The sequence below is a fragment of the Falco naumanni genome, chromosome 1 (assembly GCF_017639655.2).
Source record: "Falco naumanni isolate bFalNau1 chromosome 1, bFalNau1.pat, whole genome shotgun sequence".
NCBI classification, from domain to species: Eukaryota; Metazoa; Chordata; class Aves; order Falconiformes; family Falconidae; genus Falco; species Falco naumanni.
This window is the reverse complement of record NC_054054.1, coordinates 41040279-41068105: the sequence shown is the minus strand read 5'-3', so window position 1 is coordinate 41068105 and position 27827 is coordinate 41040279. Positions and strand designations below refer to the sequence as shown.

The following is a 27827-nucleotide window of genomic DNA, read 5'->3' as shown; positions in this document are numbered from 1 at the left end:
AAGAGAATCTTTAAAATTGTGTTTAGAAGCGTTTAAGGATTCCTTCTCAGTGGGCCTCATGGTGTGGCTCCTCATGCAGCCGTTAGCACAGAGAGGGTGTGGTGATGTGCATGGGGGGATTTCATTTTGGGCAGTTCAATGCCCCATGGGCTGAGAAACACGATGCAGATTTAAGGGAATTTAGGTTCCTGGAGCCCTGTCTGCTGAAATGCCATCCACTTGCACCAGAGAAGGTACTGCTGGCTGGCTGAGGTTGCCTCTTTATATTTAATTTTTCCTTTCCTGCTGCTTCATTAAAGCAATGTAGTTACAGAAATGTAGGTAATTAACTAATGAAGGAGACAGGCGGTAGCACAGTAGCCATCTTGCCTGTTTTTCCCCATCCAGCACAGAAGGGTCTTGTCAGGATACCTCTGCCACGCTCGTCACGGCAGTGACCAGTCCCATCTTATGGGCAACGTTTTCTGTGTCGCTTCAGCTGTTTCCAGCCCTCCGGGTGGTCGTGGCAGTGTGTGTGCTGTACCCCCTCTGTCACCAGAGTGCAGGCTCCCAGCCCTGCCAGAAACCCTGCCAGCAGCAGATCCCAAGCCCAGGGATAGGAAGAGGACTGCCACTTCCAGGTTTTGGGTTTTTTTTTTTTTTTCCATTTTGCCTGTTGCAGTGACTGTTACAGATCTTTTAAAGCATTGCTTGAGCTTTGTCTTCACTAACAAGACTGGCTTGTTGGTGCAGGGTGTTTCCAGGAGGACTGTTGCTGTTTAGGTGACAAATTGCAGCTCGGCTCCTGTGAGATGCATTGACTTGACACTTGAAGAGGTTAGCCTTCCAAGTGAGCACGAGGCATCCGGAGCTCAGTCCTCCGTGTCCCTCCCACAGCTTGAGACCAGGGTAGGGCAGCATAAAGTGTTTTTAAAAAGCCTCTTGCCTCTTTTCAATTCTGATTTCCCTGCAGCCTGAGATGTTCCTGCCTCTTTATCTCCCTGTGCCAGCATCTCTGATAGTGAGAATCTGCAATGTGGCAAAGCCACCGGTACAGGGGAGATGGGCTTCAGGCTGTGGCAGTGTAATAGGGTTTTTCTCCTGTCCTTTGATAAAAGGACTGGCAGCAATTTGCCCCAGGGGTCCAGGTTGCGCTGACAGCGTGCCAGGCCCAGTGGGTTTCCAACATGAGAAGCAGGCTGCAGGACTGTTTTATGTGAGGCGAAGGATGTGTTTCCCCCAAGATCTTATTAGAGCGGTGCTGTTGGCAACCCCTTCCCAGCAGCTGAGGGCCTGCCCTGCTCCCCACCCTGGCCCTTGGGAAGGGATGCCAGAGGGCTGAGGATGGGAGCAGATGCTGAGCTGCGCTTGTGAGTTTGCTTTCACCTGTGGCTTTTCATCATGCAATTCTGTGTGGCATGATGAAGGACTGAGGAATTGTGGGTTTTTTTAAAGATGAAAGTGCTAAATCTGGCTGTAGGGTTGAAACCTTGTTTCAGGGACTAAGCAGGGACATAGATTTTCCCTTCTGCTGCCCTCCAAAGGTGCTACAGCTTTGTGTCTAGGGGCAATCAAGGTTCAGCCACGGGGTTCATTCAGTTTGGTGGTGTTTTTAGAGACTTTTGGAGAGCTAATGCTACCATCAAGCCTTGTGAGGCTGCATGGCCTCTGATAGCTGCTGTGGCACAAACCCATCATTTGAACTTGGGCTACCAACTTCCATCTTTGGGCCAACTCTCAGATAACAGTGGCTTATGTTAAAGGTGGGAAGGTACTTTGTGTCCCTCTTGAATGAGGTTCTTCCAGTGGCCTGGCTGTAGCTCTTCAGTGTTCTTCAGCCAGGTCTCAAGCATCTCTGACTACCCCAGTTTATCTGTGGTCACTTTACGCGTGGTTACAAATGACCCTGTCAAACCATAGTGTTGGATGTTACATTAGAATCAATTTTTCTCATTACTGATGGTTTTACTTCCTATATTTTTGGACGCTGGGACCTAATTTTACTTAGAAGCAGTCAAAACATTGAATAAAATGCTCTAAAGCTTTCAAAGCATTTGAACTACATTCTCCCATCAGACATACTCAAAGTCACTTCTATTCTGGATCTGACCGTGAATACCAGCTTTGAGCAGTGCTCAGGTTGCAGAGGCACTTGGATCTACCTCTGGGGAGAAGAGAGAGGCCTGGGGGACATTGGGAAGTGATGATATGGGGGCGAGGAACTGGGTATGTATGTGGAGCTTAAATCTGTTCTTGCTAATAAGAGCCACTTGAGAATTTATTTTTGAGCACAGGTTTGGTCCATCCTATTCTGGAGCTAAATTAATGGCTTGCCAATTGGATTGTGTCTTCCTTCCCTCTTGGCCCCCAGCTGCCAAACCCTCCGTTCTCCACCATGCCCTGGCACGTGGCAGTGTCTTGACCAGGACTGCAGATGTGCCAGCTGGAGACACTGAGCTTGTACAGGTATAAATTTTGGAAGTAACAAAAACTGATGACTTCAGAAAAACCTTCTTGTTTCTGCTGAATTTTGTCTTTGCTTGGAGCCCAGCAATGTTGAACAGGCACCTCAGAAGCTTGGCTTATTTCGGACTTTGTGCAACATTTGGTTTCATGCAGGATAGCTCCCAGGCTTTGCTGCAGTTCTTCTCACAGATGTCCTTGCATACTTGCTCTTCTCATCAGCCCAGGCTGGAGCAGTCCAACATGTGTGTTGTTGCAGTGCTGTGGAAGTAGGCACCAGCACAGGTGGTGGCTGGAGGTCCACCTTGCCCTTTGCCCTACCTGCAGCAAGCAGGCATGGGCTGCCAAAACCAGTGGGGCTGGGTCATGCCAAAATCTTGCTGCAGATCCTGTGGTACAGGAGTGAGAAACTGAGAAGCCATTTTCGTCTCCCCACTGAGAGTGGTCCTTGGATCCTGCCCCTCCATCTCTACAACCATGAGCCAAAAGATGACCTTGGAATAAAGTGCTTGCAGGCAGAAAGTCTGGCAGTACCCAAGCTGCCCTCTGTTCCCCTGTCCTCCTTTGCTTTTACAGACCTGTTCCATAAATTGTCTCCGTTGACAAAATCACACTTATGTCAAGCACTTGCCTGCTTAATTCTTCCACTTGTAGTTTTTCTTTCCTCTGGGCAGGGTTGTTTCTTAGCAGCTTCAAGTGCAAAGCTGCCAATTTTTTAAGTCTTTCCTGGCTTCAGAGTTGAAACTCTGAAGTTTAATTTAACTGTTGAAGACAGTTTAATATTCCTGTCTTCTGTGAGCTCTCTTCCATGAACTTTCCTTCACTCATTATCCTACTCCCATTTATCGGTGCTTGCCTTGATCACAGATTTTGTGCCCAGGACAGGACTGGAGTATTCCCGTTGTGTCACACCAGGCTGCCTGCTGTGCCCAGGCAAAAGGGAAGAGTTGTGAAATAAAAGGGGTTGGTGCTTCCATGCTTGTTGAGAACTGCTGGCTTTTATTCTAAGTCTGAAGTCTCTTGCTTGGACAATAGATATCAGATGGCTTAACAGTGCTGACTGCTTCCTGGTCAAGCTGCCCACTGCCTGATCCAAAAGGGATTTATTCCCTCTGAAGTGGGGCTCCTTCAGCTCACTTTAATGGGCAGCTGAAAAGGCAACGCTTTTGCTTTTTCCTAGCGGAAAACATCCTGCAAAGGATTCATTATTAATAATAATAAGCTGCTAAACCTTGTCATCTTTGATAGCCAGGCATGTGCTATTGGCTGAACTTGGTTTAGTCCCATCCTATAAGCTCCCTTTAACCTCGGTGCCATCTGTGCCTATTTCACCATTAGTAGTTGCATTTAACATTCCTACTTACTGCTTAATAACTTGGGGTCAAGCCCTGTCTCATCAAAATCAGGTGTTCTCTGGGGCTCATTGGGGCATTGGTGCATTAGTTGGTACTTGGTTGAACAGGGAGGCCTATTGCCCCAGTGTCCGAAGGAAATTAAGTTATGAAGAGTTGATTAGTTGTTATGTGACAGAGGTGAGCTGATGTAGGTGTTGTTTTGGAGAGTTTAATTTTCTGCACGTGTTGGGCCACATCTGACAATCGGGTAAGGCAGCTCAGCTTGCTTACCTTGGCATGAAACCGCTCTCCCCGGCACAGCGCCCTGTCCTGTCTGACATTTTGGCAGGTTAGGAAGGCAGGTTGGTCTGCTGTGGCTGACACAGAGCCTGGCATGGGCAGCTGTGGGAATGCCTAGGGTGGGGAGGCAGAGGAGAAGGGACCCCACATCTGGTGGCAGTGGCCTGTGTGATCATCCGGCTTGAGGACCCTGAGTAACTCACCACAGCTCTTCTCCCAACTCCAGCCTATGCCCCTGGCTCTTGCCTCTTGGTAGGCTGAAATGAAAATGTGGAAAACAGATGTGACCTGATGATACTATCTTGTTTAACTATCTATATCCAGATGTTTCCAGCTTGTAGTGCTAATTTCCACTTACAGTCGTCCAAGAGCTAAATCCAAGATGCTCACTGCTTTCATGTCTGGGAAGAGGAGTCAAACTAACTTGAATGTTAGTTGTGTGATCCATTACTTTTCTCAATCCTATATCTCTTGCATCCAGGTAGGGCAAGACTGCCCATACCCAAATGGTCACATGCATCTACAAATCTCCATGTAGGGAAGATTTTTCTTCATTAACTGGATGAAAGGATTGAAAAGCAAGAGGAATAAGACTATTTTGAGAGTAGTCCTTACTTCAGGTTAAATACTTTGCAAGGGCTTTTCATCATGTCCTTTTTTGAAGACATGTGAATAGCTTTCTCTAAGGGAGGCACTTCCCTTGAGACTGCACATGCTTTTCTTAAATTTCATTGCCACATGACCACTCAGCACTGAAGGACTCATATGAATTTTTCTAACTCCATTTGAAAGGCAAGCTGTTCTTTCAGCCTCTTGCAGAATTTGTATGACAGGAGATGCTGTAATCAAGCTGCAGCGGTAATTGCATTTGTAATGTGAAAGACAGAACAGAGTCTAAAATTCTCATCCTTGACTGGCTCTGTAGGGACTCAAGGTAGTTAAAAAAAAAAAAACAAAAAAAAAAAAAAAAAAAAAAAAACCACCAAACACACAACCTACCAACCCAACCATTGCTTTTGACATTTGAAATTGGTCTGGGCAAAACATTAGGAAACAACATACTCTAGGGGACAAGATGATCTAATACATCTGACTTTAAAGAAACATGCTCCCGTGGAAACTTATTACTGTGCCTATTCCAAAGCACTGGCTGCTGTCCTGATCTCCCCTGCCCTCTGCTCCCTGTACCATGTCAATGTACCATGTCACTGTAGTCAGCAAGTTCCACTTAAACTTCTCTTCTGCCTTTTTATTTTGTGCATGTGCCCGAGTTAGCTCCATTCCTAAGTAAGCAGTTCTTTTGCAGGAGAAAGTCTTCCAGGATGCTACTGGCAACTTATTGTCCACTTCCTGAGGAAAACTACTTGTAAGTGTTGTAAGAAAACTTTTAAGTAGTTTGCCAGAGATCTTGACAGTTCCAGTGCAGCTGAGGCTTCTTGCATTGGTTCACCTTCTTGGGATGAAGTTGCAGCCACCCACATGCACTTTCTGCATTAGCTTTAAGGGAGAAGCCTGGAGAACAAATCTGTGCTGTAGGATTTCGCCATCACCACTTTGTTGTTCCTGTGACATTGCAGTTACGACGTGTGATGATCCTCCGTGTAGCAACCGTGATTTACAAACAGAAGCTTTCCGCTGTTTAATGCTGTTGAATTTTGAGGGATGGGGAGCTGGGAGCTGGGCTGGAGTGAGCTGCAGGGGTCAGATGTCCCCAGCACTGCAGGAAGTCACAGCTGGAGCTCAGTGGCTTGGGCTAGGGATGCTTCTGGGATGGCAGATCCTGCTGGGTCCTTCCTCTAGCCAGCCCCAACTGTGGATCAGATCTTTATGAAAATAGCTCTTTAGTACAAAGGTAGTGAAAGGGGCTTAGCATCTCAGCTGGATATGAGCTTGTTTGCATCCAAGTTACTCAAGGTTTTCCTTTTAATAAAGGTTTGGCATTCCCTGTTTGGCTGGCTTGAATACTAGGCTGATTTTTTTCTTGTGTGTAATCGTAGGTGTGGTGTGCACTTTCCCAACAGGACGTTGCTTATTCAGTCCCATTCCTCTTCCCTCGTGCTGCATAGACAATCTTTTCAGGGTCTGATTGTGGCTGGGTTGTTCAGGAGCAGGTGCCAACAGCCACTCTGGGCATGCATGAAGTGATACAGGAGAAGCTTGTCTGGAATTGACTGTAGCCTTCTCTCTGCCTCTGAAGCACTGATCCTCCTTGAAAGGTTTTAATTTTCATAAAATCCACCTGTAGCAATGAAACCTGGAAAAAATGAACTACCAGCTCCAGCAGACTGACTCATGTTAGTGCTTGGGTTTTTAACAGGGGTGAATGAATCAGCCTGTCCTCAACTGAGCATTAGTGCAGCATCAGGACTATCAGCACTGCTGGCCACCAGTTTCCTGTTGTTCTGGAGGCCTGTGCATGGCTGTAGGAACAGATCTTGCCTCCATCCTGCTGCCTGTTATGAAGCGGGTATTTCCAATGGGTTAAACTATAGAGAAAGAAGAAAAAGTGCTCTGTGAGGTTGCCTTGGTTTGAGAAGGGCAAGTTTTCTGCTCCTTGTGCTCTCTGCTGGCTGTCCCTAGCTGCTTAGTCTCAGAACTTCTCACAGACTTAATACCTTAGGAGAAATCCTCTTAAACCTGAAATAGGATACAACCGTCTTCCCCCTCCTCCTCTTTCCCTGGGGGAGCAGGAACGGTACATTCTTTATATAAAGACACTTTTCTGAGCTTATATGCATTTTTCATGGCACACTGGCTGAAATCCCTACATTCTGCAGGCAGCACCTCCTACTGACCTACCTCTTCTCCGTTTCATTTTAAGTCACAGAGGTTGCTTTGTTGGGCTGCCACGGGTACTTGATGTGCTTCTCCATCTCCCACATCCTGTCCTTGGTGCTGCTGCTGACCTTCTGCACAGCAGTAGAGATGCTCCCCTTGCTTTTGTTACTCGCATTTGCCTTTTGTTGAAGCTTTTAGGGCCAGGGTGCATGTTTGCAAGCGTGTCTAGATGTTTCCTGTTGTTGGGATTCTATGGTATGTGTCGTCTTGGCTCATTGTTTCCAAAAGGAGGAATGGAAAAGTGCCGAGATCAAGAGCTCGCTAAGGTCATCAGACGAGTTATACCTACTCACTCCACAAATAAATCTTCATAAGTCAGCATTTACACTATAGAACTTCATGCAAGTTGATTGCGAAGTCACTTAAAGTGCAACAGAATAAATAATGTTAGCTGTTATGAGGTTAAGGCTTTAAAGGTGGATAAGTACCTATTTAGCGGCCATGGAGGACTGCTGACTACAACGCTATAGCAAACTCGTACTAAATTCTTGTGTTTAGTCCTTGGGATAGAGCCTTGGTGTCTCAGAAACATGCTTTGCATACTGGACACTCATATTTTTCATTATTCATCCCTTCTTCCTAAAGAAAAGAACACAAGGGTGTGCGATAGTGCCATAGAACTGCCTGTGTGCCCAGGTGCTGAAGGCATGTCTTTGGCTTGTCAGCATGTGGGAATATCTGTATGGAAACTGGCACTTGTGGAGACGGGAACTGTTGCGACTGAAGTCAAAGCAGATGGGATGCACAGACTGAACCTGCCCATCTAGTTTATGCTTTATTAATTAGACATGTTATCGAAGTAATCTGATTTTCCTTTTCTTTTTCCAAACCAGTTCTTCTGCTTCTTTGCCCACAGAGGTACTAATGAGGAGCACAGTCTGAATCTTTAAGACTTGCATGGCAATGCTTGTTTGTCATGGTCTCTACTAATGCTGTAAAAACTTTGGGGTGAGAACTCAGTGGAGCTTTGTGAGCTGTGGGTATCATAACCTTTGGAGTTGATGGTACTTTCCTGGTAGCACATCCTTCTCCTGCCTGCTATCAGTGTTTTTAAACACTTCCACCCCGTGTGTTAAGCTGTGTTGCTGCTTGTTGTAGGATGCTTAAAAACTTACATGGATCAAAAAGGTGACTGGATAAATTCATGGAAGGAAAGTGGAAAGATCCCTGGGCAGAAACAGACAGTGCTGGAGACTGGGAAGTGTTCTGGGGAGAAAATGACATGTGCTGGTGTGGGTCTGACCTTGCTTCTGGACTCGCTGCTGGTTGATGTTAGAGGTATTGAATTAAAGAGATTTTAGATGTGGTCTGTTGTGCTCATTCAGACAGTCTTCAGCTGTAACTATGGACACTAATTTTTTAAGATTTTACTGAGGGACGGAAAAACCTTTTGGAGGTTAAAGCACTTGGTTTAGAGGTGGGGAACAGAGGTTTCCTCAGATTTCCCTTTGGACCTCTATTCCCCTGTGGGTTAATGTCTGCATCCTGAGTGGCAGTTCCCATATCTGTACATGAGGGTGAAGACTGTAAAACTCTTCAGTGTTGTCTGCTCACGTCTAATATGGGAGACAGAAACCTCACAAAGCTAGCCTGTGCCTGAGCATCCACCTTTCAGACACGTGGATCTGTTTTACAGCTGCCATTTGGCGAGGCAATAGCGAGGTCTATGGATTTGCTTTATGTCTAACGCTTTTCCAGGGAAGATATTAATTCACTGAATGAACCACAGGATCAACCTTGCACAAATGGGGGAGAAAATGGCTGTTAGCAATCAGTTTGTCAGCAGCCTTGGATATTGCACAGATCCCTTCCTTTACAGCAGGATGAGATGATGACCATGTCCAGGCTTTTCCTTGCACATGCACACAGCGTATGTTACCCTTGAAGTCCTTTTCCCAGCCGTGGCATGCCTTTGTGCATGCAACAGCGTCTACCGTGTTAATAGGTTGCTGGTGTCTTATATCAGCAAGTTAATTGAGTCCCTTAGTGCAGGGATATTTCCTGCTGCTGCATCCTCTTTCTAAAACTATGTGTCTACCTTGGGTACTTCACTGCTGATGAAGATATGTGATGCTGAGCTATCTGCTGTCCCTGAAGCCAGCAGAGGTTAAATTGCAGATAAACCTTTGGGATTGCTTTCAGGCACGGGGAGGGGGAGGGAATATGCTCATGCTGAGAGGGCCACTGGAATCATTTTAATTGAAGTGTGTTTATCATGCTTACTGTAAACACAGCAGGAGATGGCTGCTTCTCTGGAGCCTGAAAGCCGGGCATCACCCTGCAAGGGTGTATCGATCCTGGAAAGCTATGGGGCACAGGTATGCCAGTAGAGATCTCAGCTGGTTTGTTTGCAGCTGAGGATGAAACCTCTCTGCATCCAATGCTTCCTCCTGAACTCGTGTAAAACTTTAATGATTTTGTAACACAATTTTGGGGCTGATTGTTCCTTCTGAAAGCAAGCAGCTCTGTTGCTAGGGAAGGCGGGGGGAGAACCTCAGAAATACTAGTCTTCAGCTGTCCGACACTGTAGATACCATTGAGTCACTGCTGAAAGCCTCAAAGCAAAACAGATGTTCATTTTCTAGTGACTAAGAATTAAAGGTACCAGATGAGCAAAATTTTAACTGAAGTATTTAATCTGTGGTTGGCAACTGAGACAAAGCATGAGCAAACAAGGTGCAATGCAAAAATGGGCCTTTTTTCTTTCTTAGAATTGCCTGCATGTTTTCATTAAAACTTTTTTCCATTTTTTTTTCTACTTTTTTAAATAGGTCTTTCCGGCTTGACTCATTCTCACTGTAATTGTAACCTTTGGTACTGGGTGGGAAGGCAATTATTTTGCAAGGCATGAGGCCAGTGGTAGGGTGAGTGGGCTTTTGTTGCCGCCTCTGTCATTTCACTGACAGGTCACTTCTCTAGGAGTGTCTTGTGTCTGTGAAGTTGTGGATAATTATACTTGTTCTCAAAAAATAAGGAAACTGGACTTAATGGTGCATCAGCTTAGCCTTACTTTTGAATTCATGAATGAGTAGAAGACTTTGAATCTGAGTGCGACTGTCATACAGCTGTTTTCCTTTGAGTAAGAGACAATTTTTGAAGACCTTTGTTCTTAAAAAAAATAAAAAAATCAAAACTCTGATCCCAGGAACCTGGGCTTTTTGAACAGCCAACACTGGAACCTCCTTGAGATGTTTCTGGTCTAGGTGTTGGGTTCCCATTCCTTTGATTGTTGGTGAGAAACAGGCAACACTGTCTGGCTGTTTGAAACACGAGTGCTGCATCCCTCCTTGCCACTCAAACCTGAGCACTCATGCAGAGGAGTGTACAATTTATTGGTGGAATATAAAAGGGAAGGATTTGTATCCTGGCTCCTCTTCTCAGCAGCACTGTAGCGTGAGTGCTTGTGGGTTTCTCAAATCCAATGAATATCTAACATAAAACACAGAAAGTCCTGAGAAAGAGGGCCATGGCTAGAACCTCCCTCCTAGGTAAGTCCATTAATCACTATGTTATGTACTTTCTGGTGTAATGACTCTCATATTTGGCTGCTTGGCATCGTAGCATCATCAGGGAAGGACAGAAAAGACCATGGGCTGACTAGGCTGCTCTCCCTGGCATGTGGGAAGTGGATTTGAACTGCTGAGCCCAAGCGGGAGCTGAAGCCAGGGCTCCATCTCGCTGGTCTTGCAGGATTTAACTTATTGGCAAGTTCTAGATGGTTTCTATTAAGTAAAAAGCTTTTTGGATCTCTTCTGAGGGTGCCTCCCTTTGTAGGCTTTCTGAGGAGCTTGTATGCTGAACACTTAATCTTCCATCCTACTTAAGGGAAGAAGGGCAGATACTAAATCTTGTTGGCACCTCATTTCCCTTAATTTTTGCATTTAACTGTTCTTGATTGGGCTTTTAAGAGAGTCTCTGCCAAAATCAAGAAACTGAAAATTAAAATAATTATTGCGGTGATGAAAGCAATCAAAGAGGCCATCAAGTTCCCTTGTCCATGTGCAGTGGAGGAAAGGAACAGACTGGGTTTGATCTGATCTCTGGGACATGCTGGGCTCCAAGAGTTAACTTTGCCCCTGGCTTCTCTGTCCACGAGTAATACATCTGTACTGGAAGTAAATGGCAATTTCTTGCAGTGAGGATAGGCTTCACTACTGGAGAAAATTATGTATATTTATCATCCATATAGCTGGTGTTCTCTGTGCCTTTTTTACTTGTTGTTGATGTAAACTAAACTGCCTACTGATGAGCTTGCCCGTATGATACCAGATTTCATAGTGACCTACAAGTGTTTTTCTTTCTTGCACATGCTGTTTCCCTGCAATTTCTATCACAGCAATAATCAAACGGTATCCCCTCAGGAAGACTGAGTAGATAAATGTGAGATTCTCCAACTTCTTTGAGGCAAAACTATAAGTACAGATAGGAGATTGAGCCACTCATCCAGGCACTTGATGGATGACAAAGTCATCAGGAGTGGTCAGCATGTGTTTACCAAGGGGAAGTCCTACTTGGCAAACTTGAGAGACTTCTGTGATGAACTGACTGGCCTGGTAGATGAGGGGAGGGCAGTGGATATTGTCTGCCTAGGCTTCGGTAAGGCCTTAGACCCAGTCTTCCCTAAGATCCTTGTAGAAAAGCTGTTGATGTACACAGTGGATGAGCAGACAGTGAGGTAGGTTGAAAACTGGATGAATGATTTGGCCCACAGGGTGATGACCAGTGACACAAAGTCTACTGGAAGGCCGGTAACTAGCAGTGTACCCTGGGGGTCAAGACTGGGTCCAGTTCTGTTGAACATCTTGATTAATGAACTGGATGATGGGGCAGAGTATGCCCTCAGCAATTTGCTGACAACACCAAACTGGTGTGTGATTGAGAAGAGTGGCTGATACTCCACAGGGTCATGCTGCCATCCAGAGGGACCTCAACAAGCTGGACAAAATGGGCCAGCAGGGACCTCATGAAATTCAACAAGGCAAAGTGCGAAGACCTGCCCCTGGGGAGGAACAACTCGAGGCACCGGCACGTGCTGAGGGCCACCCCACTGGGCAGCAGCTTGGCACAGAAGGACCTGGGGGGCTGGTGGACACCAGGTTGTCCCTGAGCCAGCAACGTGCCCTTGCTGCAAAGGTGGCCAGAGGTGTCCTGGGCTGCGTCAGACAAAGCGTTGCCAGCAGGCCGAGGGAGGTGATCCTTCCTCTCTGCTCGGTGCTGGTGAGGCCACACCTGGAGTGCTGGGACCAGTGCTGGGCTCCCCAGTACAAGAGAGACAGGGAGAGGCTGGAGAGAGTCCAGCGAAGGGACCGGAGCATCTCTGCTGTGAGGAAAGGCTGAGGGAGCTGGGGCTGCTCAGCCTGGAGAAGAGAAGGCTCGGGGTGGATCTCGGTGTCTATGAACACCTGCAGGGAGGGTGCCAGGAGGACAGAGCCAGGCTCTTGCCGGTGGTGCCCAGTGACGGGACCAGGGGCCGTGGGCACAAACTGAGACCCAGGAGGGTCCCTCTGAACATCAGGAAACACGTTTTGAGTGTGCGAGGGTGACTGAGCAGTGGCACAGGTTGCCCAGGGAGGTTGTGGAGTCTCCATCCTTGGAGATCTTCCCAGTCTGTCTGGGCACGGTTGCGGGCAGCTGGCTCTGTGTGGCCCTGCCTGAGCAGGGGTTGGACCAGATGATCAAAAGGTCCCTTCCAACCTCGACCACTGTGGGATTCTGTGAGGCAGGGAGGCTGAGGTCCTCAGGAAATAACAGGGATCAGCTGAGCCCTCTGTAAGGGTATGGCTGTATATATAAATGCAGCTAAATTTTGAATCATATAGCACTATATGATCACATCTTGTTTGTTAGATTCAGTTCTGTGTAAATGTAAAATGGCTTAATAATTCCTCTCTTGCTGTTTTGTATTAATTTGTATCTTTATGCTGTGTGTTTTCTTTCACTTGCTTCCTCCTTTCACCTTCCCAGATGTCTCCTCAGAGCAAACTTCCGTGACTCTTATTGTTCTGCTTATTTTCATTCTTCTTCTTGGGCAAATGTATTATTTTTTTCTAAACATGGTTTCCTAGAGCTGTGCAAAATGCTCTTTCCATGCTGCATTGTGAAGTATTAGTTGCAAAAGAAAGAGCACCGGAGTCCTAATTCAGGTGCATTTCTTTCTTTATCTATTTTTCTTTTTAGAAGTGACTAAAGCCACAAATAAATAATGCTACCTTTTGCTACCATCTGTGAATTCGGGACCAAGCTATTTCAGAGTGGTATATTTTAATGCTTTCTTTATCTGTTAAGGAGGGGAGAAAAAACGGTTATTGCTGCTAATGCAAAGAACAATCTCCCACAAATTGTAGTCTGTGTTCCCATCTACCACTAAAACCCAAAGCAAACAAAGATTCGTGCAAAGACAGGAAGCATTTTGGGTGTAATTGCCGGTAGGTCTTTGCTTTCACAATTTTTGGTTTCACCCAAAAAGGCAGCTGAGCAGTGCTGTGGTTCACTTCAGTGGATTTATTATGAGCTCTCGCTGTGCTCTAATTTGACATTTTTGGCAGCTCTGGGAGTTTTAAAACATCCTCTGCAAGAGTCTCCTGGCCACGCTAAATGAAAATGTCCCATGGAGGAGAGGGAAGGGGCCAGTGCATGGCAGCACGGGTGAGCTACGCCCTGATGACAACCCTGCCCGCAGGCTCCTTTACTTTGGCCTCAAGCCTCTGTTTTCATAATACCGTCCTGATCCTCTGCTTTCTGCTTGGATCGGACTTAGAGGACCCTCCAGTTTGATCAGATGGAACTGGGAAGCAGATCTCTCCCATCATCTGAGCCCAGGAGGTGGTAGTGTTGGTAGAGCCAGTTGGCCTTGGCTATGTTAGAAGACTTCACCAGTACCAGGACCTGATTTTGGGGCTGCTTTGGAGGCTGGGAAAAAAATCAAATCTTGAATATGGTCTAGAAATCTGTGGAACAGGTCTGGCTGGCTCCTGGAGCCTGTGTGTTGAGTAGCTGGATGGTGCTACGGTGCAGCCCTGTGTCGTGGGTGAGGTCTCACCTGTGAAGTCCTTGTGGCTTTTTCTGGTGTATTTATCTCTTGTTCATGTGAGTTTACCAAACAATAACTGGACTGTGATTTAGGACCAGGTCTTTAGGGTAGTTTGTCACAGTGATGTGTAATAGCCTAATAAAAACATAACTGCTTAGCTTTAATGTGTCAAAATGACTCATTTAAAATACATATTGGAGGTATGAGGGTCTAGAAGAGAAGTAAGACTTGCATGGGAAGGCAATATTGGGTAATGGACCAACAGCTATAACTGGGGTGGGGGGATGGCGGAAGCTTATCTTCCGTTTCAGATCTGAGGAAGTGGTTTGTCTGCCTGAAAAAATGTTTTTGTCCCCCATGCACTGAATCAGTTGGTCTGGCAGAAGTCAGTACTTGCCTGGGTCAACGCATGTGAAGAATTTAGCTACTTGGCAATCCTGTGCATTGTGCAAGTTGTGCGATATATAAACTGCTTAAATATTGATCCAGTTTCCATATTTTTAAATAAAGCTTTCTATAAAACTTCAGCATTTCTGGTCTCATAGCCTCCTAGAGCACTTCATGAAGTGTGCAGGTAATTTTCGCCTGTACCCCAGTCTGTAAGGAAATGATATTTCTTTCAACTTCCTCCACATACTATCTGCTTTCTATGTGTAATATTCCTGTTATTTATAACTGCTTTATTAAATCCTAGAGGCAGCTGCCACCTGCATTTCTACATTAGATGGAAGTTGAGGTCCAACAGGTTGGTGCATAGTCCTGCCCTTCTGGGAGCAAAAAATTGATATGGAAATAGGGAAAACATCTGTGTCCCTATAGCTAACCTATCTTTCCCTATAGCTAACCTCCCTTTATTGCCTGAATATAAAGCGGCTGTGTACATCTCCTTCCATCCTGCCGGAAGCCAGGGAAGCAGCAGACAGACATACGAAGGATTATTATATTTGATCAGGCTTTGAAATGGGCTGTAGATAAAGCCCTTGGTGTTTACTGGGCCATTAAACATTTATTAGCCTCTATCCCAGTGTGTTGGTAGCGCTGTAAATAACAGCTGTGATTAAAAGGAAGAGTGGGGTCAGCAGTTGCCTTTTGCACCAATGTTTGTAAATGGAGAAGCAGGTCGTGTAATTTTTAAGAGCTTGGTTGGGGAAGCATCTGCCCAGATGCCTTGGAGGCAAGGGGCAGATGAGCTAGCAGACTGGAGCTCCTTTTTATCATGAGGAAATGCTGAAATCTTAGGAAGTGGGAGAATTTAAACAACAATGAAAAAAGATTAGGGCCAGAGTTAGGAGTTAATTTATCCCTGCCTTTCCTAACAAAAATACTTAATGCCCTTGGATCAGAATGGCTTTTGAATCTGGATTTAATTAGGTTGAAGAAGGGTTCATGCCTCTCCCCCCGCACTGCCCCAAATACCCCCCCGGCCACCCCCCTGCTCAGCCACGCATGCTGGGCTCATCGAGGCTGTGTTTTTTGCTTGTTGGCATTTCCATCATCAGACTTTTATTTCCCTTTCACCCCCTCCCCAAGCTTTAATAGGGAAAGGAGAAGCATAGCCGCAGGGCTGAGACTTGGCTTGTGGGGTCTTAGCTGCAGCACCTGGTCGGATGATAGGGTTTTTGAAAGGAGGAATATGAAGGGATTATTTTATTGCTGGGAGGCTACAGCCTGGTGATTCATACTACAGGCGATCCCTCTGAAGTCAATGAGATTGTAAAGCGTGTAAATCAGTATGGAATTTGGCATTTTCCTAGAAAAGTGGGGGATATTTGTTTTACTTGCATATAAATTACTTCTAATAAGACTCTATAGACATGACTGATCCTTGTAATCACACCATTGCTCCTTGCAGTCCCAAAGTTACTCTTGCTATCCTCTCATTTAAAATAATTAAAAAAAAAAAAAAAAGACTTACATGGGAAATACCTGTGGTTGCTGCTGGGCTGCAAAGCATTGCAGGGAATGACTCAGGCAGGAGCGTGTCCTCGTGTGCTTGGGACCTGCGGTGTGAATGCAGAAAGGAGACAGTCTTGTTTTCACACTCTCTCATTTTGAGTCTCTGACATATTTGTGTTCCACCATTTAGATGTCATCAGGCTGACTGGTAATTAGAGGGAGGCTGTTTTGCTACAAAGCCGGATTGGGAATCCACATTGCCATGAGCAAGCCTGGGTTTTTTGTTGGGGAATGCAAAGTGGCAGAGTAGGCGTTGGGGGAGCATTGCTGCACCACGAGGGAGAAGGTGCTCTGCTGCTTCTTTCCTGTCTCTACAGAATATATGTCCTTTCTACAACAACTGAAATGAATTGATCGTCCCATTCATCAAATGGAAATATAAAAGCTGTCACTGCAATACTTGGAGATGGAGTGGTGATATTGGTTCTTTCAGTGGTGCTTTGCAGCCTGGCGGTCTCCATCAGCTACACCAAGATGCTTGGAAGCAAACCCGGGAGGCATCAGTTCTGCTGCCGGCTTTGCTGCCTGGGTGCTGCTGGGTGGTTTGGGTGCTGTGCGCAGCAGCTTGCTCTCTATATGAGAGGGCTTTAATGCTCTAATAATAAAGCATTGTAACAAAGAGCATCAGCTTTTTACTTGCTACAGTTGAGGAGGAAGTTGAATTTTGCCAAGATGTTCTAGCAGTGAGGGTGGTTTTAGCTACTTGGGACTTGCCTTACCTTATAAAAATGCATCTTGCCTGTTTATTTGTTTTGCGGCATGTGGAAAGCGTGACAATCTTTGGTTGAAAATGAAATCTAAAACTGGAAGGAGTCATACAGAAAGTAACCAAGGAACTGAATATATATAACTGAATAATGAGAAAATAACCAGGTCGCATTAAGCTGGTTGTCAAGGGAATAATTCACTCGTCTCTCCCCCAGCTTGATGAAATATTGTTTTCCTGTCCTCCTTACTAACATACCTACAACTCCAGAAAAGCCACCTATCCACTCCTGCAGATGGACTGATACATGCCTAATTCTACCTCAGGGCCATTTTCGTGAGCAGGGTGTAGCTTTGAAGGCACCTTCTCCTGTGTCAGGCCTCTAGAAATGTTTGTACAGTTGAAAGGTCTGTCCCCTCTTTCCACTGATGCTGGCTGTCCTAACAAGTGCCCTGCTCCTGCCCAGATACCTTGCCTTGTCTAGAAGAGAGAAAATAAGGTGGGTTTTAAGCCAGCATCTAGATTTAGATGTAAAATCTGGCAGAAATCTTAGAATCATAGAATGGTTTGTGTTGGAAAGACCTTTGAAGATCATGTAGTTCCACCCCCCTGCCATGGACAGGGACACCTGCCACTAGCCCAGGTTGCTCCAAGCCCCGTCCAGCCTGGCCTGGGACACTGCCAGGGATGGGGCATCCACAGCTGCTCTGGGCAGCCTGTGCCAGCGCCTCGCCACACTCACAGGGAAGAATGTCTTCCTAAGGTCTAACCTAAACCTACCCTCTTCTAGTTTAAAACCATTCCCTCTTGTCCTATCCTACAGACCCTACTAAAAAGTCTGGATCAAATATAAATCTTTCCAGCTTCAGGCCAAGTGTTGTATATTCCTTGTTGTCCTCTCCGCAAAACAGAAGAGTTTAAGACTAACTTTTTTTGTTCATTGGGCTCCTGGTGTATTAGCAGACTGCATAGCTTTGGGTTACTCCCCAGGTGACCTGAGCTGTGGTCTTCAGTCGTCTTCTTGACTGCCTCGATGCCTTCTGCAGGCTGGTGTACGTCCAGCTGTGCTTCCAATGCTTTGATAAACTTATTTTATATGGGGACTGCATTAGTGGCTGGGACAGTCTCATTTATATGGTCCAGTCCCAGTCATCCACAACAAAATTCAAGCAGCTGAGACGGTAAAAAGGCTGCTTGCTTGATATAGCTGCTCTGTGTGAAACAACTTGCTCGTCTTGGCACAAGCCACTAACTGGGTGTTTCTCTCTTACAGGGCGCATCGAGAATAATCATCAGCCTTAAATAAGGATTGATTGCGTACTACCCATCATAGTCCCAGTTCGATATTAATTGGAAAAAGCTTTGACTGTTGCATTGGGGAGGTGAAAAGTTGAATGAGCATCCCTTTTAAGGTAAAGTAAAAACATTAATGAGATTTGTGGGGTATGAAGCTAGTACTGCTGTAGCCTGCATAGGAGAACAGCAGCCTTTGGTGGTGCTGAGTGTACAGATTTCTCATGGATTCACATCTCTGTCTTACATCATCTACATGGTGAAACCTGTGGTCCATCGTTCCCCTGTTTGAACTTAATGAGCATGGTCCTCTTAGACTGGGGGATTGCCTTTGTTTTGATGCAAATTTTGGTGAATCCAGTATTTTCTCTTTATTTACTTGAAAGAATCTTTAATTTTTGAAACTTGTGGTTTGTGCAAGGCATGCAGAGTTGGGTATCAATATGTGAAGTATTTTGAAGAGGACTTATCTTAAGGCTTTTTTTTTTTTTCTTGGTTATACAAGCCAGTATTAGACTGAAACATACTGACCTCTGCTATTACCTTGGCACAGATGGGCATATGATTCTGGCATGAGTGATTTATTAAGGGGAGGGAAGGAAAAAACCCAGAGTCTGTCCGAGGAAATGAAGTTCATGTAGAAAGAAGGAAGGTTATGAAGTAAGAAGGGACGTTACTCAGGATGTTAGTGAATTAAAAAACAACATCCAGCAGGGAGTTTGTGGGAAGTTGTTCTGGTCAGAGTTCTTCCCATGAGCTGACTTGAGGAAAAAAAATTGAGGAATGCTTTTCTAAAATAAAAATAAAAATAAAAATACTTAACTGAATTTCGTGTTGTGTTTCGCTACATGTATTTTTTAGTCTGCTTGGCCCACTTTCTGATTCGGGGAAAATTCCTATTGAGCTCAACAGCTGAAGTAATCCCATTAGTTTAGTGAGAAGTGGCCAACTGTCCTAGAAGAAGGGCTTTGTCTTTTGTGCATAGTTTCTCCATAGCTGATCCCAGAAAAGGATTAAGTTCAATGAGACTAAAGTCAGAGACAGCAGAAGTTTGCCTGTGATGCACCTCGTAACTATTAATAGCCTTAACTTCATTTATTAATCAGTTTTTGCTTGTATAAGAAAAGCCTTTTTAGAGAAGCAAGAGACTGATGAATATTCAGCTATCTGCCAAAATAACACAGGTCCTGTTGTAATCCCGTGAATGTGTATGGCAAAGATGCTACCTGCACTCTGGCAGTAGCTTTCTCAAAAAAGCCTGTGGTCTAGATCTGCCTGTTGAAGTTTCTTAGCTGTTTGTGGTTGGAAGCTGGCAATTTAGTGACCAGCTGGAACCCTAAAGCCGCTGAGATCGGCAGGATGCACCTGAACTCACGTGAAGAGGAGCGGCTGTGGGCTGGAGCCTCGCCATGGCCAGTGCTGTCTGATTTGACTGGCCAGTGTAAACGGTCTCAACAAAATTGCTTGTGTGTGAGTGGTTTGTCTTGCATGATGAAGCCAGATGTGGATGTGACTCTGTTGGCTGGAGTGAGATGGTCTGACAGCACTTCGGTTCTGCAGCAAAATTATTTCGGAATAAGGCAGCAAGGTCCATGGCTGAGTTCATGGGACTTGTTGTTCTGCTGTTTCAGGTAGTGTGGGCTGCTAGGCAAGACGCAAAGCTGGATGCTGGAGTGCCAGAGGTGTCCATCATCCTGTGAGCCTCTTGACTGTTGTGGGTTGCTGTAAAGGTGGTTTGGGCTGAGTCGTTTTTCTCTCTGAAACTGGGGTTCTGAAATAGCTGATGTTAGCTGGAAGGGCTTGAGCACCCTTTTATGCTTTTATGGGTTGCTTTTTAAAGTGTTTCATTATACATCACTTATTGATTCATGTCACAGTTCCAAAGCATTCAGATTTGGATTTTGTGGGAGAAAGCTAATGCATGAAGGCTGTACAAAGCTCTCCACTCAGATGTATCGCTAGATTTCTGGGCTTTGTTTTCACTGGTCACATTCACTTGTCACAAGTTACTGTCCTCTTTTTGTCAGCCATTTCAGTGATGTGGCACATTTATTCTAGCTCAGACTTAGCATGGAGGGTAATGCTGGCAGACCAGGGAGTCTGCATTTACAGAACGCAAATAAGAAGACTTCAAATTTTAGATCTAAAACCTTTGTTACGTCCTAAAAGGTTCTGCATGTGTAATTGGAAACTTTGGGATCCCAGACATCGCAGTGCTCCCAGGTCTCTGAGTAGAGGTCACGGTCGTCTTAAATCAAAACTAGCTGAACTGAAGAGGAGAAGGGAAGGAGGGTGGGGGTAGAAACAGAGCCACTAGCAAACACTTGACACCTCTCCCAAAGAGCAGGAGTGGGAATCATAGAATCCTAGAAACGGGCTGCCCAGGGAAGTGGTGGAGTCAACATCCCTGAAGGTATTTACAAGACATGTAGACATGGAGCGTAGGAACATGGTTTAGTGGTGGCCTTGGCAGTGCTAAGTGAACAGCTGGACTTGATGACCATAAAGGTCTTATCCAACCTAAACGATTCTGTGATTCTGTGATTCTGTGATTGATTCTGTGATATGATAGAATATTTGAGCTGGAAGGGACCTTTAAAAGCCATCTAGTCCAGCCCCTCTGCAACAAGCAGGGGCATCTTCAACTAGATCAGGTTGCTCAGAGCCCTGTCCAACTTGACATTGAATCTGGCCTTTCCTAGCCAGGGATGATTGCACCAGCTCACTACTACCTGATCTTCCAGGGCTTCGGTGTCTGTCCCAGTTTAGCCTACTAGACAGCACAGTTTCACTGAGCCTTGTTGAGTTAGCCCAGGGCTTTCCACCATAATTGTTTTCATGATCCCAATAGGTTTACAGGAGGGGTAGGGGGGAAGAGTGCCCCATGACATTTGCAAAGAGAACAAGGGCGGGCTTATCTTCTCCCCAAGCTTTAGGCCACCAGACTTGCCTGAGGCAAGCCTTAGGCTTGCGTAAACAGTTGTGTTTAGAGAAATTGAGGGCATTATTCAAAAACACTGTGCTGTTTCAATGCTATACTAGCAGTAAAGAATGTGGCACAGCGGCAGCTTTGTAGGAGATTCAGCTTTCAAAATCCGCAGAGAAGCCGCCGCTGCATGCAGCGGCTCCGCTCCCAGCAGCAAGTCGGAAACTCCGTTTTCGGGACTATGGCCAAGAGACGTTTCTTGGAAACTCTTCCGCGTGCAGTGTGAGCAGCAGGACGGGAGGTCTTGATTTGAACTCTAGATGATAAAACCACTGAGGTTTTGGCAGGGCTGTGTGTTTGGATGCCTTGTTCTTGGCCTTTCTTGTTTGGGTGTATAGGTGAACCCCTGCCTGGGCTGGCACAGAAGCTTCCGTCTGACTTCATAGCAAGCTGAATTTTCCACTGAATAGGAAAGTTTTTTGGGAATGAAACAACTCTCTTATTTTTTTGGATGGAATTCTCCAATCCACTGGCTACACCCAGTCTATTTTTCTGAATCAGACTAGTGCTGAACTTACCCTGCAGGGTCATTAATTTTTCCTAAAGCTGACATTCTTCTTCCATGTTTGCCCTCTCTGACATGTAGTCTTGCTGCTCACATTACCTCTTGGCCCATAAGAGAGAACAGTAGTGTAGGTCACCTGCCTGCCTGCCTGTGACTCACTGAAACTTTTGATTGATTAATATTTTTTTTCTGGTAAATCTCATTTTGGGCAGAGGGGTAGAGGAGGGAATAGGTAGGTAATCTCTGGTTAGATCCAGCACTGACTTCTTCAGTAGGAATCCATAAGCACTGCTGCAGTAAAAGTAATATTGATTGTTATTATTTGCCTTTGAATTCCCCCAAAATACTCCGTTCCCCTTCACACAGAGGTTTAGAGGCTCACATGTACAGCAAGACACGGAGGTAGGAAGGGGAACTGGCTCACTGCAGTCCCTGGAAGACGTGTGCCCACATCTTGAGACATATAATCATGCAGACAGAGCACTGTTTGGAGATTTGGTTTCTGCTGCCCCAGCTGCTGCAGGGGAACTTCAGAAGAATAAATGGAAAATGGAAGGAACTGTGGATGTAGTGTCAAGTGTTAATTAGTCTTTAGCCTGGGTCAGACTTCCCTCAGTCTTTTTTTCTGTATAGGTTCCCCATCGCTTTCTCTGAATCCTGTCCTTCTGTTTTTCAGGAAACTTTAAAATTTATGTGGAGAAGGAAGGAAAATCTCTTCCTTTCTGCAGGGGCCAGGTCAGCATCTTTTTTTGAAATCCCTGTGAGAGCAGTTTGTCAGAAAACATTGGGGAAAGCAAAGAACTGAGCCTAGCAGAACCAAGCTGAGCTTGAATGCTCCCATGGTTTGAGCTCAGCAAGGTGCAGTGAGAGCAGAAATCTTTTTGTTGGTGACTGTACAGGATAAGAAGGAGAATTTCCCAAAGGTTAGGCTTCCTCCCTAAGTTTTCTTCAAGGAGGCCCTGAGAAAAGCAGATACACTGGGAAGTGGGTAACTTCAGACAAGTGCATGTGTGCACCAGTGTGCATACTCACATGTACGTACACAGAGTGCTTTCCCAAATAGCCTAGAACCTGAGAAAATGGAGATAAAATCAGAAGACAATTGAAATTAATTATGTTTTCAAGGCAATCAGAGATTGGTTGAAATCTTGTGGGATTTCTAAGGCCTCCCAGTGCAATTTCGAGCTGACTGTGGGGAGGAAGGTTTGGTTGTTGTGGTCATGAGTGTCTCAATTGTGACTGTCATCTATTGCTGTATTGGACGATGATGCTTTTGACACAGATGTCACCACCAAAACACAGTTATCTTCTCATTGCAAAGTCTTCCTTCTGTTATTTGGCTGCGTGCTATGTGTACCCTTTCATGGTGGAGGAAGTCTACCCTGGCTCTTTAAACTGCACAGCACAAATCTGGATTCAATATAAGTTTTGGGTTTAGATTAAAAACAACAAAAGAAGCATTCTGACATGTGACTGAACGTCATTGTTCGTCCACCCACATATGTTCTCCTTTCTTTTCATCCTCACCAAAATCTGGCTGCATTTTGTGTTTTGGTCAATGGTGAGTTGCTAGCCTAACTTTGAACTTTTCCAAAGATCCTTCAGAAAAGGCCACATTCCAACAAGGTCTTGGATATCTCTTTGGTCTACAGAGGGGATGGTGTATGACCAAAACTCTTACAAATGCCAGACATCAGACACTGGGGGGTTTACAGGTGAACAGGTGTGGAGTAACAGAATTAGACCTCCATCATGATGGTTAAATGTCTCGCTTCCTGTGATGTGAGCTCGAGAAACACAAGGAAGAGCTGTGCTTTAACTCTAGAAGAACTGGAGTCTTTAGGGATCTAGCAATGGGAGTTCACAAAATACACAAAACTGTATGGGACAGTATTTCATGCTGTGTCATTCTGCGTCTGTGCGACTTTACACCAAGAAGTGCCCCACTAACTTCAGAATTTTGCCTCACCTAACCTTTGGATCTACAAACATATTGTAATGAGGTACCATCAAGCGTGTTATTCTGTGAAATTGCACTGCGTATTTTTTGATATGTTCATGTGAGTCTTTGTTTACCAGTAGAAGTCACCAGTAGAAGCACGTGTATTATTAAAAAGATAACACATACTTGGGTTTATTCCCTTAAGATGGAAAATCTTTCTTAAAAGAATCATGAATAAAACAAGACAGTGCCTCATAGCGGGTATTAAGGGAAAAATAATAATAAAATAAGTCTTTGGAATGGTCTTTCCCTCTGGCATCTTCACTCTGGTTCTGCAATCAGTAATTCAAAGAAGGTTTTGTGGAAAGGAGAGGTGAGATGCAGGAGTTGATATGACTTCCCCAAGGGTGAGAACTTCTAGAGCTGGGACCCAAACATTAATCTCTCTAATTCCAGCTCAACACTTCACTATAAGATTATTATTCTGTTTGATTAATCAGTGCAATGCCTCGAAAGCCTCTATAAAGCCATAATGCTACATATGTATTGAAGAATCCTACTGTGAGTCCTCATTTGTGTATCTAGGAGCCTTTTGCTTGAACTTTGAATGCAAGGAAGTATTCCCTAGCCTTGATTGGTCTTACTCTGCACTCATCATTAGAGCTGACGTGTTGCTAGCTTTCATTGGGAAGCATTGTTTTCAACAGGGGTGTAGAGTTCTTGGTGCTAAAATGCTAATATTTGATAGGTAAGGATACAGCTGCAGCAATGACAATGTCATTCGTAGTTTTCATACAGCAATGTGTAAAGTGCTGTGTTCTTAAGCTTAATTTCCTAAAGACAGGAGAATAGGTGCAGGACATAATTTGCATTTGCCAGCCCCTCCATCCCAACCAATCTTTTGAACCACTGAGCAATTTCAGCCACATTTGAGAAACTTCAAAATCTTCAAATCTTGCAGGTTCTGTCGAAATTGAGTAGCAGGGAGATTGAGTGGAGAGATTATTAGACTTCCCAGGCTTGATGGAAAGTCTGTAGTGTAAATTTGCTTCTTAGGTAATCCATATTTGATTAGTAGGATGATGCCAACTCCTTGGTTGAGATCACGGTATTACCCAAGGCCTCACGTGTGATACTGGGCAGTTGTTTCGCCTCTCTGCCTCATTAACCCCGTCGTACGTACAGATGACTTCACCTCTGTTCACTCAGAGGCATGTGCTGCCTCTTTTACAGCCATTAGCAGATTTACTGGCAGCACCTCACACATCTAAAATGCTGTCAGTGCCCCATGCCGGGAGACATGTGAGTGTCTAATGCATCACGTTGCAAACTGTGAAACTGAAGATTCAACCCCACTTTAATGCTTTAGCGCTGTAAGCAGCAGAACTAATGTAGCTCAGCATACTAATGAGGGAGGTATTTGTCATTAAGTGCTGGGCCATTAGAGAATGGCCGACATTCAGCTTCACCCCTGAAGCCTTTCTGGAAGGCTGGTCTTCCTCTTGGGCTAAGCCTTGTGGGGTCCTTGGCAAACAATCGGCATCACAGCTAAAGCACAGCTGCCAGTGGCAGAAGGAAAACCCCAACTTGATGACTTTCAGGGAAGTAACCCAGAAAATATAATCCTCTATATAAAAGACCTTAAGGAAGGAAGGAGGAGGAACTGATGTGGAAATGATTGTTCTTCCTGGGGAGAAAGTGATGAAACTGAGAAGAGACCTAAGCCGGCAGGTTACGATGGGCATAAGAGTAGGATGCTAATAGCTTACAGTATCGCTTAAGGGTATCAGAAATGTTGGTATTTCCATTTTGGAGAACCTCTTCTCCAGCACTGTCTATTCGGGTCGCTGTCATCTGTTAATTTTAATTGGATAATATCAGTATGAGTGAAAGCATCACTTTTAATTTTCTCTGCTTCTGGTAGAAAAGCATTTAGAGCTAAAAGCTTTAAACAGGTATTGCTGTTACCTGGAAATACTGAATGGAGAAGGCTTCATTGAGATGAAAGACTGCTTTATAAAGACCAGTGGGTTTGTCAGGTACTATCTCATTAGGAGCTCACTGGAAGGGAGGTTTCATTGACGCTCCTCAAATTTGTAATTAGGGCGGTTTAAATTCTCTATCTAGAAAGGGATGGGGGAATACTTGGGAGAATTTTGCTTGCAAGAATGGCTTCCACCAGGAGGGGAGCATGTCATGGACAGAGCATGGTGAGGTGGGTTCTGTGATTTTGAGTAATTTCGTGCCAGCCCCTGAGGCTGTCCAGGTTTGAAATGGCAAACCACTGAATTATGTGTGATGTAATAACCGAATTACTTAAAACCAAAATGGCCTCCTGAATATCTGTTCTCTTGACTTGGGTGGAGGGCCTCCAGGAGTGAAGATGGTTTTAGTTTAAATGCTCTTAGCTGTGAAATGTGCATCAGCAATCCCAAAGACGCAAATTCTGCTCTAATTGCTTGACATCTCTGCATATAGCTTTCATGTCCCTGGAATGATCTTGATTTTGTTTCCACTGAGAATGTGAAATTCCTGCTGAACTGCACGGTGCAGAACTCAGAGTAGCACGTTGACACGGTGCTGATTGGGAACCCGAAGAATTTTAAGAGCCTGATGGGAAATTACATCAAACAAGGGCTGTTGGCAACCAGCTTCCAAATCTAAATCCTCCATGCGCACAATACACTACAATTATAGCAGCTTTCCCAGGTCAGGAAACAAATGCTGTGACTGCTGTATTCCTGTGTGTGATATTTATGACACACAATGTTATCTTTGTAATTGTTACGTATGCTTTTATGTAGTGCAATTAGGGTGGGGCTGAGGTTAATGGTAATGTTAATCGTTTTCATGTTCTTAATTTAGATGCTGAATGCTGTCGTTTAGTAGGGAGTGAGTAACAAAAATTATTCATGCTATTGTAGTGCTGTCACATCTGTGGTGCAGGGAGATGGCTACAGCACAGCCTAAATCAGCAGAGATCACCCAAGCCTTGGATTTACCCACTGATAAGCTCATTCACTTAAGCTTTGGCATTTTCTTCTGCTTGTACCACATTGGAAAGTCCCAAGGGTCTCAATGGATGGGCTTGCTCCAAACCAAACCCTGCGCTGGGAGAGGTATCTGTAAAGACTTCCACCCAGCTGAGGGAAAGAAGCTATTTACCATGTACTTGTTCAGACAAACTTACCTCTTCACATAATGACTTTAATTCACCCTAAATTTCTCTTTTTTGAAATGTGTTCTGGAGATGCAGTGGAAACTAGTGTAGAGTCCATGGGTATGTGGTTGTAGGGCTTTTTTCTTTCCCACTGCCAATCCATGAGTTGGGATGTGTCTGGCTACAGATTTTATACAAAATATCAAAAAATAAATAAAAACAATTAAAAACAAAAATACCACAACACCCAAACCTCCTCAACTTGTTTTGCTTGGTTGTTTTGTTCAGAGACCACTCCTAAAATACAGTTGCTCACCAAAGTTATGAAAATAGGCATCCTGTGCATTCTTAGTCTTGGTTGAGGGGTTCAGCTCAATGAAAAATGAAAAAAAATACAGATTTGCTCTTTTGTGTGTTTTCTTTTTTTTAATTCTGCAGTGTCCAATGAGAGTAGCGGAAGTTGAGAATTACTGCTATCTCCAGGATCAGGTCCTGCTGCTGGTGGTAGATCTCATGGAACTGTTCTGCTGTAGCCTTTATCAGAGGGGAAGTTAAAATGCTGGGCTGCTCAGCTTCCTAAGGGGCTGAAATGCATCTTTTTGCAGCAGTTTAAAGCTAAAAAGATAGGAAGTGCCAGTTTCTTTTTCTAGAAACTGAAATGTTGCGGCCGTCTTCCAGTAGTTACAGAAAGAACACATGCAACCATTTTGCTGAGGATCAAACTTTCTTTTTTTTTTATGATGTGCTCAGTTCACAGATAAAAAGCTTATTTGCTAAAGACTGTTTGCTTTTGCTGCAACCAGACCAAAGAGGCTGTGCTCAGGAAGCACCAGAGGGCTGGCTGAATTTTATAAGAAAAAGAACAAACTTCTGAGAGTGCTCTTCATGTTGCACTTCCTCAGTTCAGGACTCCAAGTCTTTCACAAAACTGAGAAGTGTCCCATGGGGCCACAGCCATCCTGGGGTGGTGGATTGAATGACAAGTATCTTTTTTTGGTCTGATTTGTGACTCTAGCTTTAATTTATTGCCTCCTCTGTAAACCACAGATATGTTTGCTATTTGCAATTACATGGTGAAAAAAAAGGGGGGAAAAAAGCTTTATTTGGATTTTTAAGTCATTCTTTCTCTTTGCCTTGGCATTTGTTGCAGTGAAATCCTTTTATGAGGCTTGTGGAGAGAGCTGGATTGAAATAGCTTCTCAACAGGACACGTGATGGGCAGCAGTGGTGCAAGCCCAAGGAAGGATAAGAACGAAGGGTTTATGCCATCGTTGAGACTGGTTAGCACAACATTCACCCAAGCCAGTTCTGTACGTTGAATATTTTAAAATTGTA

The 27827-nt window shown here is 44.8% G+C and overlaps 1 protein-coding gene across 2 annotated transcripts in view; it reads left to right on the top strand.

The window, feature by feature from the left end:
• The window catches only part of PTPRA (protein tyrosine phosphatase receptor type A), a 134006-nt gene that overhangs the window by 10366 nt on the left and 95813 nt on the right, over positions 1 to 27827 (top strand). For both annotated transcript variants that reach the window (XM_040591077.1, XM_040591068.1), the window contains exon 2: positions 17880 to 18018. In XM_040591077.1, coding sequence (XP_040447011.1) covers positions 18001 to 18018 — 18 coding nt within the window. In that variant the 5' untranslated portion in view covers positions 17880 to 18000. The remainder of the gene's footprint in view (positions 1 to 17879; positions 18019 to 27827) is intronic.